The sequence below is a fragment of the Dendrobates tinctorius genome, unplaced genomic scaffold, assembly GCF_039654945.1.
Source record: "Dendrobates tinctorius isolate UK_male_01 unplaced genomic scaffold, ASM3965494v1 ptg000033l, whole genome shotgun sequence".
Classification (NCBI taxonomy): Eukaryota; Metazoa; Chordata; class Amphibia; order Anura; family Dendrobatidae; genus Dendrobates; species Dendrobates tinctorius.
This window is the reverse complement of record NW_027361701.1, coordinates 19,736,011-19,752,496: the sequence shown is the minus strand read 5'-3', so window position 1 is coordinate 19,752,496 and position 16,486 is coordinate 19,736,011. Positions and strand designations below refer to the sequence as shown.

The window sequence follows — 16,486 nt, the reverse complement described above, 5'->3', positions numbered from 1 at the left end:
ACACCACTGATACACCACTATATAGCCTCCCCTTGCACTGCACACACAGTGACTGGTGTGTTGTGCAGGCCAAATCGCAGAAGCAGTTTTTTTGTCTTCTTCCCTGCCTAACGCTCTCCCTACAGAATCAGCAGCAACCTCTCCCTATACTGAGATCGGCAGAAGTAAGATGGCGGTCGGCGTGCACTCCCTTTTATACCCCCTGTGACGCCCACCAAAGCAAGCCAGTCACTTGCATGCCCTTCTGAAAGATGGTGGTGACCCCTGCCTATGTCATCACGTTGCCCACAGTGTCCGTGGATCCTGATTGGCTGAAAAAGAGCGCAAAACAAACTTTTGAAACGCGACTTTGGCGCGTAAGTCGCCGACCTCGTGGCCGACCTCATCCTAGGGTCGGGTTTCGTTTCATGAAACCCGACTTTGCCAAAAGTCGGCGACTTTTGAAATTTTTCGACCCGTTTCGCTCAACTCTATTCCTGACTATTTGGTGGACTTTTATGATGTATTTAGTGAGAATGAGTCTGCGTCTTTGCCTCCTCATAGGAGTTATGACTGTGCAATTGAACTGAGCCCGGGGTGTAAATTTCCCAAGGGTCGGCTCTTCAATTTATCTGTACCCGAGCACGAGGCTATGCGGTCCTATATTAAGGAGGCGTTGGAGAAGGGTCATATTAGACCATCCTCTTCACCCTTAGGTGCCGGTATTTTTTTTGTGGCCAAAAAGGATGGTTCTTTAAGGCCTTGTATTGATTATCGTGCCCTCAATAAAATTACTATTAAATATCAGTATCCGTTACCCCTGATTTCGGATCTATTCTCTAGAGTTAGAGGTGCTTGCTGGTTTACCAAGCTTGACCTCAGGGGGGCGTATAATCTTATCCGCATTAAGCAGGGGGATGAATGGAAGACGGCGTTTAATACTCCGGAGGGACATTTTGAGTACCTGGTGATGCCTTTTGGGCTCACTAATGCCCCTTCTGTCTTCCAGTGCTTCATGAACGATATTTTCCGAGACTTTGTCGATAAATTTTTGATTATTTATCTGGATGATATTTTGATCTTCTCCAAGGATTGGGATTCTCATGTGGAACATATTCGGACTGTGTTCCGGATCTTGAGGGAGAATTCCCTGTATGTCAAAGGATCGAAATGCCTTTTTGGAGTACAGAGGATTTCATTTTTGGGATTTATTTTGTCTCCGTCAACTATTGAAATGGACCCGGCCAAGGTACAGGCCATTTATGATTTGGTTCAGCCCACTTCTTTGAAGGCCCTCCAGAAGTTTTTGGGTTTTGCTAATTTTTATCGGAAATTTATAGCAAAATTTTCTAGTATTGCCAAGCCATTGACTGATCTGACTAAGAAGGGTGCTGATGTGCTGAATTGGTCTCCTGAGGCTGTTGCTTCCTTTCAGGAGCTGAAGCGAAGATTTACCTCCGCCCCGGTTTTGCGGCAACCTGATGTCTCACTCCCGTTCCAGGTAGAGGTGGATGCTTCTGAGATTGGTGCAGGAGCTGTTTTGTCCCAAAAGGATCCTGTAACATCTAAAATGAATCCCTGTGCTTTCTTTTCCCGAAAGTTCTCTCCATCTGAACGTAACTATGATGTGGGGAATCGGGAACTGTTGGCCATGAAATGGGCATTTGAGGAGTGGAGACATTGGTTGGAGGGAGCTAAACATCAAGTTGTGGTCCTCACTGACCACAAGAATTTGATTTACCTAGAGTCGGCTAAACGCTTGAACCCTAGACAGGCTAGGTGGGCCTTGTTTTTTACACGTTTTGATTTTGTGGTCTCTTTTCTTCCTGGAACTAAGAATGTCAAGGCAGACGCCCTCTCTAGGAGTTTCTTTGCTGATTCTCCTGTGGTGACCAAGCCTGCTACCATCTTAGGCGAAGGGGTAATTCTTTCTGCCATCTCGCCCGATTTGAGACTTGCTCTGCAAGAGTTCCAGGAGGACAAACCTGAGCGTTGTCACAGTGGAAAGTTGTATGTTCCTGACCAGTGGAAGAAGAGAGTGATGTCTGAAGTTCATTGCTCTGCATTGGTTGGTCATCCAGGTATTTTTGGTACTAGAGATCTTGTCTCATGATGTCAGGAATTTTGTGCAGTCCTGTGGGACTTGCTCCCGGTCTAAATCTTGTTCTCGCTCTAGTGGGTTGTTGATACCTTTGCCGGTCCCCAGGAGGCCGTGGACCCATATTTCAATGGATTTCATCTCTGATATGCCGGTCTCTCAAAGAATGACTGTTATTTGGGTGATTTGTGATAGGTTCTCTAAGATGGTTCATCTTGTACCACTCCCTAAGTTGCCATCTTCCTCTGAGTTGGTGCCCCTGTTTTTGCAACAGGTGGTTCGCTTACACGGGATTCCTGAGAACATTGTGTCTGACAGAGGAGTTCAGTTTGTGTCTAGATTTTGGAGGACTTTCTGTTCCAAGCTGGGAATTCAGTTGTCCTTCTCCTCTGCTTTTCACCCTCAGACCAATGGGCAGACAGAGAGAACAATCCAGACCTTGGAGTCGTATTTGAGATGTTTTATTTCCGCTGATCAGGATGATTGGGTTTCGTTTTTGCCCTTGGCCGAATTTGCTTTAAATAATAGAGCTAGTTCTGCCACTTTGATGTCACCTTTTTTTTGTAACTTTGGGTTTCATCCTCGATTTTCTTCAGGGCAGGTGGAGCCTTCTGCCTGCCCAGGTGTTGACACTGGTGGAGAGAATGCACCAGATCTGGGACCAAGTGGTGGATAAGTTCTCTCTCTCCCAGGAAAAGGCCCAGCGGTTTTCCAATCGACATAGGACCATTGGTCCCCAGTTTAAGATTGGTGATATGGTGTGGATATCATCAAAAAATATTGCTATGAAGGTGGCTTCTCCTAAGTTTAAGCCTAGATTTATTGGACCTTACAAGATTTTGGAGATTATTAATCCGGTCTCTTTTCGTTTGGCTCTTCCTGTCACATTTAAAATCCATAATGTGTTCCATAAGTCCTTGTTGAAGAGGTTTGTTGAACCAGTTGTTCCTGGGGTGGCACCTCCAGACCCTGTATTGGTTGAAGGTAACATGGAATATGAGGTAGAGAAAATACTGGATTCCCGTCTGGCTAGACTGAGACTCCAGTATTTGGTTAAGTGGAAGGGTTATGGTCAGGAGGATAATTCCTGGGTCTCTGCCTCTGATATTCATGCCAAAAGATTGGTGCGTGCATTTCATCGGGCTCACCCTGATCGCCCTGGTGGCGTGGTTGAGGGTTCGGTGACCCATCCTCAAGGGGGAGGTACTGTTGTGAGTTCATTTTCCCCTTCGTCACTGGGGTCTGGTGAACTCCCTATTCTGGTAAAGGAAGGTAATGAGCCTGATTATCAGGCACTTGAGTCTAATGAGGATGACTGGCTGAGTGGAGTCACGGACTGGATATAAGGCTGCCGACGCCCTTCTGCCCTGCGGGTGATTTCTCTGTGGACTTCTAGGACACCAGTCTGATTCCTGCTCCTCTAAAGCCAAGTTTCTGTTTTGCCTGTTAGCTTTTTGTTTTGTTTTTTGTTTTCCTTGCTTTTCAGTATTCTGCCATTCCCTGCTGGGGTGAGCTGAATCTCCTTTTGCCTGTAGCTCTGTCTTCAGTATATTCCTGAGTACTGACATAGCTTTTTTGAAGCCTAGCGTCTTCAGGGCCTTTTTCACTGTCAGTCTGTTGGCTCTTATTTTCATAGGGTTTTTCACGGATTGCAGACAGCAGCCTTCCTGTCCTTTTCTATTTAGTTAGCTTGGACCCCTCTTTGCTCAGTCTATCTTTCTGTCTGTGTTAGTATTTTCATCTTGCTTCACCGTCATTATATGTTGGGGGCTGCCTATTGCTTTGGGGTCTGCTCTGGGGCAGTTTAGATTTCCCCTTTCTTTCTTTAGGCCTATTTAATTCTCCGGCTGTGATCGTGGGGTCTAGGGCATCGTAGGAACCCCCCACGGCTACTGCTAGTTGTGTTGATATGTTCAGGGGTCTGCAATCCGATAGCTGCCAACTTCTCTGGTTTTCTGGACTTAGCTAGCATTTCTGTTTTTGCCTCCTACTGTGACTCAATCATAACACCTGAGTAATTGTTTATATGAGCCTGCACGTTGACTGCATGTTGATTTGTTGAAGGCCTGCTGATTACCTATTGTGTCAGCCCCTACAATATATTCTTCTGAATAACCTTGTGGGACAAAAACACAGGTTAATTGAACAATCGATGTTTGCGAATATCTTGAATGACTGCTGATTACCAATCATACCAGTCCAACAGTTTATTATTCTACAACCCTTGAAGGACAAAATATGCAGCTTAGGCCAGTTTCACATTTGCGCCATTTTGCGCAGCATTTTGTGCGCACATGAAACGCAATGAAAAAATGCTTGCAAATGCATATCAGTGCAGCAATTTTTTTAAGCATCAGCATGCGCATGATGACAAAAAACACAGCATTTGTATGAGTTTTCATGCGTTTTTGCATGCGTTTGTGTTTTTTATGCGCATACGTTGCCTAGGTGTCACATTTCACAGGTGGAAAATGTTAGGAACGGCGGAACGCACTAAATAAATAATAAAGTGCGTTCGCCACTCGGGGTCCACCGTGCAGAAGGTGTTAAACACTGCTGCTGAGTAATGGCAGATGCGCTATATGGCGGTATAACGCACACGGGTTAAACGCCACCCGATGTGCGGTGAGCGGACTCTATTAGCTCCCAGAGGAGCAGTAACATAAACATAAACGCCGAGCCTGTTAGACTCACAGGTCTCAGCTAAATTGCAGACATGGTATCCGGTCACAGGACACAGGCCCAAGGCTGAGGTCGGTGTCCGTCTAGACCTACCGTGCGTGCGCCATTGCTACCACGGACACCAGTAAGTGCTGCTGACTGCAGCGCAGCGGCAAACACAGCTGCTATACGATAGTGCCGTGAGACGTGACACCATCGGACGCTAGTGTAGAGGTGCGGTGTGCACAGTAGCCTATGGCTTGCCACTGACTGGAGCTGACTCTTTCTCTAGTTCCCTATCCACATGCGCAATATCAGAGGGAGGGGAATCTTAATAAGTCAGTCACCAGAATCATACATCCATCACCATTCACACATCTAGCAAGTAAAGTCTATACTAGTGCATGGCCGAGCGGCCATGCAGGCCTTTTATAGCCGTGCTCTACCGGGACCTTCCAGATCTCTGAGATGGACCAATCAGATCTGGAGAAGGACCTGAGCACGTGACTCCCGACCTCCAATGGGAGATCGTCTCGTGAGCATGCTCCGTGGAGTGGCAGAAGAACTTAGCCTCAGGAATGGCTTGCTGCAGAGCAGTGTGTGAGGCTCTGGATTCCAGTTGTATCGCTGCAGGAATCCGATGCCTAACAGAAAATCCTTGCAAAATTCATGAAACAGACTCCACCAATGGGACATCAGTGGGTGTGTGTCATGAAAATTCTTTATATATACCCTGTTTACAGCTGAATTCTTCAGATTTGCTTGCTATTTCCTTTGTCAACATGGATCTGTGTAGGAAGAGTTTTCACTTCAACTTGGATCTGGACATCGCGTTGGCTCAGGCTTTTGCATTTGCTTTCCAGCAACAAAGGGAGAGAGAGAGAGACAGCGAAGACGGCAGAGGCGGCGTTTTTGTATACATCCGATTATTGAACTCCGGGAGAGCCGTGGAGCGTACCACACCCTCTACAGCGAGCTCCAGGCAAACCCGGATGTCCCAAGAAAGCTTCAGGGATTTGCTTGGTTGTGTCCAAGAATCCATCCGGAGACAGGACACACAGCTCCATCGCGCGATTCCTCCTGAGGAACGGCTCCTGGTCACATTAAGGTACATAATATTTAAAAACCAATGCCTGTATAATTTTCTTTATTCTGCCATGTACTATTACAAAGCCTGCAGAATTATTGTTCTGCCATTTAGTAAACAAAAGACTGCAGAATTATTGTTATGCCATGTACTAATTTTTTTTTTAATTTTATTGTTTTAAAAAACCATATACATAAATATTAATTTTTGTGCTTTCTTGTTTTCACAGATTCCTGGCTACTGGAGAGACCCTCTCTTCACTCCACTTCCAGTACCGGATTGGAATTTCCACCTTGTCGGGAATAGTTGCGGACACCTGCCGGGCTTTGTGGGACGTTGTCTGTCCAGAATTTATGCCCCTGCCCACTGTGGAAAAGTGGATTGAACTAGCTGAAAAATTCTGGACAGTCTGCAATTTCCCCAACTGTTTGGGAGCGGTGCATGGGAAACACATCCGGATAATCAAACCCAAAAGAAGTGGATCAGAGTACTACAACTACAAAAAGTACTTTTGTACAGTACTCATGGCCATTGCGGATGCAGACTGTCTGTTTGTTGCAGTGGACATTGGGGCATTTGGTTGTGGGAATGACTCACAGGCTTTTAAGAACTCTGACATGGGCCGGAGGTTGTATGGCAACCATTTCAATTTCCCCATGCCACGGTCTCTTCCCCACACCAAAGGTCCAACACTGCCATTTGTAATGGTTGGGGATGAGGCATTTCAAATGTGCCAAAACCTGATGAAACCATACTCCAGCCAGGACTTGGACCACACCAAAAAAATCTTTAATTACAGACTGACCAGGGCCCGACGAACTGTAGAGTGTTCCTTGAACGCATACTGGAGAGATAATAAAATTTATACAACTTCTCCAATCTCCAGGCCTGGTGTCATGCTGAAGTGAGGATGCCCAAAATAACACATCCTGACTTCAAAATGTTATCACACCTGGGCAGGTGAATACACATATGAGTTAAACTGCAGCATCGCTCCAGTCTGCGTGAAATAGATAATGCAGACTGAAGCGACGCTGCAGTTTAACTCATATGTGTATTCACCTGCCCAGGTGTGATAGCTAGAATACAAGGCCAGGGTATTGTACATATGACGTGTACTTTCCCATCATCTCCTCAGTTTACACACCGCATAGTGAATAGAGGATTTGGTTAATTACAAAGGTATATCTAGAATCCCCTGGCCATGTGTCACAAATAGTTAAATGATGATGGTAAAAACACACCATCCTCAATTAACTTTTTATGATTCCTGGCAAGGCAACAATAGATATGCCTTTCAATCAACACCACCCTCTATTCAGTCTGTGCAATATTAGCAGACTGAAGACACTAATGGTGGTGAAAAATACAAGTCATATATTTGTGTCTTTGACTACACATATATCCAGGTATGACACAAGAAACATGTGTCAGTAATGGAGCTATGTGGTGGCAAAAACACAAAGTGTACGGCGCAGTGTGACTACAGCGCAGTGTGTGTAGGCGGCGAAAGACACTATAACCAAACAGTAATAGGGGAAACCAAAATTTTACATTTATTGTAAAAAAAAAAGTTATTGGGAAAATCGTTTGGGGGAAGATGGTGGCGCTTTAGGGGTGTGGAGAGACGAGGAACAGATACAAGGCTACAACCTGCCTCCAGGGAAGGAACTGGAGGCAGGTTGAGACACACAGTAGGAGGAGAGGGGGGAGGGACAGACAAAGTTTTTGTTTTGTTTTTTTCTTTGTCCTGGAGTCTCCTGCCTGGACCTTTTGGCACTGTGTGACCGCTTTGACCTTGTTGACCGGCTGAACCGGTTTGAACTTGAGCGGCTTTGCACAAAAAGGGAATGGGGATCACCCCTCTGCTGATGATGCTCGATGGTGGCGGGGGTGGTGCTCCTAGAAGGAGGAGTGGTGGCGGTGCTCCTAGGAGGAGGATCGCTGGCGGTGCTCCTAGCAGGAGTGCTGGCGGTGGACCAAGCTGGTGGAGTGGTGGCGGTGCTCCAAACAGGTGGAACGGTGGTGGTGGTGGTGGTGCTCCTAGGAGGAGTGGTGACGGTGCTCCTACCAGGAGTGTTGGCGGTGGTCCAAGCAGGTGGATCGGTGGCGGTGGCAGTGCTCCAATCAGGTGGGGCGGTGGCGGTGCTCCTAGGAGGAGGAGCACTGGCGGTGCTCCTAGCAGGAGTTTTGGTGGTGGTCCAAGTAGGTGGATCGGTGGCGGTGGCAGTGCTTACCAAGGTGGTTACGGGGGAGTATCCAGCAGCACTCGGATTTGGGGTGGTGTAGTGTCCTCCGGCTTGGCTTTGAATGCAGGTAGCCATGCAATGGTATGCAGGAGAATTCGGTAGTGTGGTGAAGCGAGTCGGTGGTGGCACAGTTGGAAATGACACCACTGACTGCTGCACGTACTGACTTTGCTGCATAGCCTGCAAGTAAGCAGTGTTGCAGGCCTGCATCAAATTCAGCTGTTGATCATGACTAGGGTGTTCCACCATGGCCCGTTCAATTTTGCTGAAAAAAATGGTGCGCTAGTCTGTTGAGGTTGGCCTCCAGACGGTCAAGGCGACTGTCGACAGAGTGGAAGCGGTGGTCCATGTGTTTAGAACCACGTTCCATGAGGGAAAAACCGCTTTCCACTCTGTCGGACAGCGCCTTGAGGCTGTTCTGAAAGGCCGTGCTCTAGTGCATGAACTCGAGCATGACATTCCTGTCCAAGGCCCTCTGCCGCTGGCGGGAAGTGCACGCATAACCAGTGGCAGAGACCTGGGACAGGGGAAGACCTGACATACCAGCTTCCTGGTTTCCAGTTGTCTGTGTTGCCGACCTGCAAGCTGCTTCTTGGCTGTCGGATGGCTGGGACGGGTCCGAGGTCGTTCGATGAAGGACCGCTCCAGGGACGGGTTGCAGGGTGCAGCTCCAGGTGCTGTGAAAAGAAAAGCATTAGTATCATGCATTTACAAGCGCCAACTGCTGTGGAATAGAAAAACACAGAGTAAAAAACAATACAATACAAAAAAATACTTACGCTCTGGTGGCAAGGACAGGTCTTAGGAACGCCAACACCCGATAATAGCGGTATTTTCTTCTGGTCCTTTCCGCTGAACCACTGCGAACCTGTCCCTCATCACGGAAATCCCTGTTGAAGCGGTCCTTCATCGAGCGCCAATGGGTTCTGACTTTGTTCACTGTGGGAAAAACAAATTAAAAAAATTAGACAATGCACAGATGGCAAAATCTCTATCATCACGCACACACACCTCTGTCATCACACCCAAGAGTCAATGCGGCGCCACACAGCAACACAATAGGTCAATGCACTCACTGTTGGCCATGATAACACAATTGTGTACCATGCTAGAAAATATCTAGCATGACACACACCTGTGTCATCACGCCCAAGAGTCAATGCGGCATTACACAGCAATACAATAGTCAATGCACTCACTGTTGGCCATGATAACACAATTGCGTACCATGCTAGAAAATATCTAGCATGACAAACACCTGTGTCATCACGCCCAAGAGTCAATGCGGCATCACACAGCAATACAATAGGTCAATGCACTCACTGTTGGCCATGATAACACAATTGTGTACCATGCTAGAAAATATCTAGCATGACACACACTTGTGTCATCACACCCAAGAGTCAATGCGGCATCACACAGCCATACAATAGGTCAATGCACTCACTGTTGGCCACGATAACACAATTGTGTACCATGCTAGAAAATATCTAGCATGACACACACCTGTGTCATCACGCCCAAGAGTCAATGCAGCATCACACAGCAATACAATGGTCAATGCACTCACTGTTGGCCATGATAACACAATTGTGTACCATGCTAGAAAATATGAGAACACAATCCACTGATGCCAATCCATTACCTATACAGGTTAATATACCACTACATTGGACATGGTGTATCCACAGATATTCCAATATAATATTGTTCCTACAGAAAAACACGGAGTTTCAATCCGAGATCTAATATATAAAGCTCAAAGTGTGTATGTATGTATGTGTGTATGTGTGTGTGTATGTCCGGGATAGGTATCCGCACCGTCGCAGCTACCGCCACACGTCTGGACCCCGAGAGCGTCCTAAGCTATGTTGTGAGGCGAAATTTTAACCCTGCGTGTTCCAATTCACCAAACAATTTTGCCCCTATCTACATACTGGGGAAAAAGTGTGTGCGTGTCAAGCCCCGCCCCTCATTATGATGTCATAATGCCCCTATCTATATAATGGGGAAACAGTGTGTGCGTATCAAGCCCCGTCCCTCATTATGATGTCACAATGGTTGCCATGGCGACGCTGATTCATCATAGGTTGCAAGCCCCGACGCTCATTATGATGTCATAATGGTTGACTATGGAATGGAGGATGTGTGATGGGTATATGGGCACTGGACTGTGGGATGGAGGATATGTATGACGGATATATGGGCACGGGCCTATGGGATGGTGGATATGTATGACGGGTATATGGGCACGGGACTATGGGATGGAGGATGTGTGATGGGTATATGGGCACTGGACTATGGGATGGAGGATGTGTGATGGGTATATGGGCACTGGACTATGGGATGGAGGATATGTATGACGGGTATATGGGCACGGGACTATGGGATGGAGGATGTGTGATGGGTATATGGGCACTGGACTATGGGATGGAGGATATGTATGACTGGTATATGGGCACGGGACTATGGGATGGCAGATATGTATGATGGGTATATGGGCACTGGATTATGGGATGGAGGATATGTATGACTGGTATATGGGCACGGGAGTATGGGATGGACGATACGTATGATGGGTATATGGGCATGGGACTATGAGATGAAGGATATGTAATGGGTATATGGGCACTCGACTATGGGATGGCAAATATGTATGATGGGTATATGGGCATGGGACTATGGGATGGAGAATATGTATGATGGGTATATGGGCATGGGACTATGGGATGGAGGATGTGTGATGGGTATATGGGCACTCGACTGTGGGATGGAGGATATGTATGATGGGTATATGGGCACGGGCCTATGGGATCGTGGATATGTATGATGGGTATATGGGCACGGGACTATGGGATGGATGATAATTATAATTTGTTATAACTAACCACAGTTAGTTACTATGCCCGGGCAGCACCGGGCTCTTCAGCTAGTATATAATAAAAATAATTTTATTTATATAATATGAGTATAATCACACATAATACAGACAAAAGACAAGATGTTCATACATATATGATCCTTGTATGAACATCTTGTCTTTTGTCTGTATTATGTGTTATTATACTCAGATTATATAAATAAAATTATCTAGCATGACACACACCTGTGTCATCACGCCCAAGAGTCAATGCGGCATCACACAGCAATAAAATAGGTCAATGCACTCACTGTTGGCCATGATAACACAATTGTGTACCATGCTAGAAAATATCTAGCATGACACACACCTGTGTCACCATGCCCAAGAGTCAATGCGGCATCACACAGCAATACAATAGTCAATGCACTCACTGTTGGCCATGATAACAAAATTGTGTACCATGCTAGAAAATATCTAGCATGACACACACCTGTGTCATCACGCCAAAGAGTCAATGCAGCATTACACAGCAATACAAAAGTCAATGCACTCACTGTTGGTCATGATAACACAATTGTGTACCATGCTAGAAAATATATAGCATGACACACACCTGTGTCATCACGCCCAAGAGTTAATGCGGTATCACACAGCAATACAATAGGTCAATGCACTTACTGTTGGCCATGATAACACAATTGTGTACCATGCTAGAAAATATCTAGCATGACACACACCTGTGTCATCACGCCCAAGAGTCAATGCGGCATCACAGAGCATTGAAATACTTATGAAAATCCTTGCGGACCCTTTGACATGCAGTGTCCCATCCATCCATCAGCGCTGCGGCCACCTCATTCCAGAACTGCCGGGTCACCGTGGTGTTCGCGTGTGCTGCTGGTCACGACTGTCCCACAACGGGACACGCTCCTGGACCAGGTTGATCAGGGCCTCCTTGTCCAGAAAGATTTCTTCATCCCGGTAGGGAACCTAGAAAAAAAAAAACATTATAATCTTGGAAATGTTTGTGAATAAAAAATATAGAAAAAGATACAGAAGAGAAGAAAGACAGAAGATGAAAAACAGGGCAGAAAAAAAGGCAGGGGAAAAAAAAAAATACATTCAAAGTCAGTCTATACTTACAGCCCATATAGAAAGAACACCGTGAGCACAACTCAAGATGGTGCTGAGGATAGGTTCCCAAACCGTTAAAGCAACAAATATGAACCTAGCACTCATCTTAAAGGTATTTGTAAGGCAGTTTATTGTAGTACACGAAAGAAGACGAAAATTAATTTTACACATGTGTAGATGCAGCAGCTATACTTACCCAAAATGTAAGACAGGAAGATACTCACATCACACTCTGCTTGGGCCAGTTCATCACGGGATGGCCGATATTCATCCCCAGAAGAAATGCTGCAATAAAAAAAAATAAAAGGCATTAGTACATAATACATTTGAAAGGACAGGCAGACATTAGATTTTAGAATACTCACATTCTTGCTGCTGCAGCTTTGATCCAAATAATGGCTCTGGTCTGTTGCAGGCTGTCTGGTCTCTTGCAGGCTGTCTGCAGAGTATTGTTCTGCCAGTGCAAACACCTTCTTATGTACACAACCCCCCAAACAATGTTGCTTTGTGTAGGAGGTGGTTTAGACATTGTTTACTCAAAAAGCGCATGCGCTCAAAAGCGCTGGAGTGCGCATGACCAAGTGCATGCCAGCGACCCCATAGACTGTAATGTGTTTTTTTGGCGCATTCCATGTGCATGAGATCGCATGCGCTTTTTTGATGAGGTTGGGCAGAACCAAAAATGCAACATGTAGCATCTAGCGCATCTGGGCGCACACCTGGAAAAAGCACATGTGCATGAAAACGCTGATGAACGCGTGCAAGCGCTAGACCATGTGCCCACCATGTTAAACATAGGGGAGCATGGCGCATGCGCCTGATGCGCTGCGTGCAAATACGCTAATGTGAAACCAGCCTTAATTGAACACCTGAACAATGAGGGATTATCTCCTCCCACCTTCCCCCATTCCTAAGGAAGAATGCACTGAATAAGAGCTGTGGACTATAAATGGGGGATCTGCCTCTGTTTCCAGAGACAATAAAGAAAAGGAGCCAAAGCACAATCGCTCCAAGCATACAGGAATACAGATTTGCTCCACTGCGCATCACTGAACCCACGGAGGCGTTTAGAGAACCCAGGTTGGGACAATCAGGTCACCTGGCCATGTATGTACCTTAATGTATTCTGTCAGCTTCCTAAGCTTGCCACTACCTCCTCTTTGTGGTGCCCACCAAAAGTGGGGTGCCACTGGTTGTGGTAGTTGGCCCTATTAGCCCTGAAGTCACAGATGTTCTAATTTTCAATGAACCAGTGGAAGATGGTCATTTGCACCATTTTATGTACTTGTTGGGAGTGTACTATATGTTATTGACTGTTGATGATCGAATAAAGTATCATCCCATTACGCTCACCCTGTGTTGTCTGACTAGTATTCTGCCCACGGGGAAGGAGAAAGGGCATTCAGAGAGATGAGCCCTCACTTTCTAAAGATAGCCAGGCTAACAGACGAGAACACCCACTGATCCTCGTGTTTCCACAATATGCTTATGATATAACTCCTCTGCCACTTGAGACGCAGGTCTAGAAAGCTGTTTCTCCAACCCATTCTGACACATGACAAGGACAAGCTGCTGTTTGAACTACAAGACGATGGCCATTTTATGACATTCTTGGGGAACCCCTTTAAGAAAGAGATTGCAAGATTTCTCACCTGTATATCGGAATCCATGAATGAATCCACCAGCTGATTTGCGAAAGTCAATACCATGGCTGGCTGTTCCCACCACAAATAGACCCTGGCTATGCTTTGCTTCATAATTCGGCTTTAGAATGGGGTATTTCTTTTCTAGCCCAGAAGATGACTTTAGTTTAATAGATCTGCAAAACAGTGACTAAATTTAAAATGTCTTTAGACAATGTTTTTTATAACTTTAGTGTTATTAGTTTTAAATATTCCATAGTAGATCATATATTATAATTATGAAATTGTACATATTAATAATGTATAAATCCTGCATGTTACAGTTACGTCCAGACTTATTTGAACAGTGACAACCAAAAAAGAATTCAGGACCTTATATAAAGGATCCTAATAAGAATCAATACATTTTACTCAAATCTTAGGTAGTAATGGAATAATACAATAGCAAAAATTAGGTTTTTTTTTTAGAAAAATAATAAATTTTATTGCAACAATATTATAAAAATAGACAGGGTGTTCAAAAGACAAATATAGGTGTCAGCCAAACAAATCAGTACTGCATATGATAGAAAATGCAGAACATAAAGAAACAAGCGTCTCCCAGCAATAACTGCATATATAGTGAAAGTCTGTAAAAGTTATTAGGTTAGCAGACCCAAGGGTCAATAACTTTAGAATGCAAGACCAATTGATCAGTATAACAGAAGCATATAGTTAGCGATCTGCACATTACCTTGAGACATAATCTAATGTCGCATGCAGGGGTGTTGGAGAGACGCACAAGAGCCCCAACAGTGACCAGATCTTTGTGATTTGAGCTGTGCAGGGCACTATTTTGTATCTATAATAATAATTGCCCTAAGCAGCTTCCGGTTGTAACAACTTCCGTCCAGTTGTAACCGGTGACGTCACCGCACACCTTTTTCCATGTTAACCGTCAACACACACACTCCTCTCACCTTTCACCATCTCCACTCACGTCCACTCACTCTTTCACTCCACATATGACTAGAGTTGAGCAAAACGGGTCGAAAAATGTCAAAAGTCGCCGACTTTTGGCAAAGTCGGGTTTCATGAAACGAAACCCGACCCTAGGATGAGGTCGGCCACGAGGTCGGCGACTTACGCGCCAAAGTCGCGTTTCAAAAGTTTGTTTTGCGCTCTTTTTCAGCCAATCAGGATCCACGGACACTGTGGGCAACGTGATGACATAGGCACGGGTCACCACCATCTTTCAGAAGGGCATGCAAGTGATTGGCTTGCTTTGGTGAGCGTCACAGGGGGTATAAAAGGGCGTGCACGCCGACCGCCATCTTACTTCTGCCGATCTTAGCATAGGGAGAGGTTGCTGCTGATTCTGTAGGGAGAGCGTTAGGCAGGGAAGAAGAAAAAAAAACTGCTTCTGCTGCTAGCGATTGTGCCTGTACAACACACCAGTCACTGTGTGTGCAGTGCAAGGGGAGGCTATATTGTGGTGTATCAGTGGTGTTGGTTGTTGGGCTGCCTTCTAAGGCTTCCTGACAGCTGCATTGCTGTTTACCCACTGCTCTGCAAACTGCTTTTTTAAAAGCAATCCCAATTTTTTTTTTTGTCCTGCTGAGGTACTGAGCTGCAAACTGCTTTTTTAAAAGCAATCCCAATTTTTTTTTTTTGTCCTGCTGAGGTACTGAGCTGCAAACTGCTTTTTTAAAAGCAATCCCAATTTTTTTTTTTTGTCCTGCTGAGGTACTGAGCGTGCATTTTTTCACACCATACAGCGGTGTACGCTCCTCACACAGTACCGTGTAACAGCTGTTATCACAGCCACAGTGAAGCTATCTGTGTCACTCTGTGAGAATAAGTCGAGGACATGTTCCGTTCTTACAGACCTGCACTCTAGGGAGATTCCTACTCTGCCCAATTCTACATACACCTTGTAGTTTGTGATACACTAGCCAATTTCTGCCTGTGACATAGCGCTGTGATATTCAGTGGGCCTCACACAATCCAAAAGTGTCCAGTGTCCACAAGTGTCTGCAGAAATTCAAAATCTCCCTTATCCTCTAGTCACTTTGGTCACAGCTGTGACATCGAGCCTGTGACATAGCGCTCAGATATTCAGTGGGCCTCACACAATCCAAAAGTGTAAAGTGTCCACAAGTGTCTGCAGAAATTCAAAATCTCCCCTATCCTCTAGTCACTTTGGTCACAGCTGTGCCATCGAGCCTGTGACATAGCGCTCAGATATTCAGTGGGCCTCACACAATCCAAAAGTGTCCAGTGTCTGCAGAAATTCAAAATCTCACTTATCCTCTAGTCACTTTGGTCACAGCTGTGCCATCGAGCCTGTGACATAGCGCTCAGATATTCAGTGGGCCTCACACAATCCAAAAGTGTCCAGTGTCTGCAGAAATTCAAAATCTCACTTATACTCTAGTCACTTTGGTCACAGCTGTGCCATCGAGCCTGTGACATAGCGCTCAGATATCAGTGGGCCTCACACAATCCAAAAGTGTCCAGTGTCTGCAGAAATTCAAAATCTCACTTATCCTCTAGTCACTTTGGTCACAGCTGTGCCATCGAGCCTGTGACATAGCGCTCAGATATTCAGTGGGCCTCACACAATCCAAAAGTGTCCAGTGTCTGCAGAAATTCAAAATCTCACTTATCCTCTAGTCACTTTGGTCACAGCTGTGCCATCGAGCCTGTGACATAGCGCTCAGATATTCAGTGGGCCTCACACAATCCAAAAGTGTCCAGTGTCCACAAGTGTCTGCAGAAATTCAAAATCTC

General features: G+C 45.6%; 1 protein-coding gene across 15 annotated transcripts in view; it reads right to left on the bottom strand.

Annotated features, from left to right (window-relative positions):
- The window catches only part of FOXRED2 (FAD dependent oxidoreductase domain containing 2), a 1,046,175-nt gene that overhangs the window by 645,048 nt on the left and 384,641 nt on the right, over nt 1-16,486 (bottom strand). For 14 of the 15 annotated variants that reach the window (XR_012231658.1, XM_073573008.1, XM_073573006.1 and 11 more), the window contains one exon: nt 13,724-13,890. The exons of the other annotated variant lie outside the window; for it this stretch is intronic. Coding sequence is in view for 13 of the 14 variants with exons in the window: in XM_073573008.1 (XP_073429109.1) it covers nt 13,724-13,890 (167 nt within the window). In the remaining variant the exon portion in view is untranslated. The remainder of the gene's footprint in view (nt 1-13,723; nt 13,891-16,486) is intronic. 15 annotated transcript variants of the gene reach the window in all.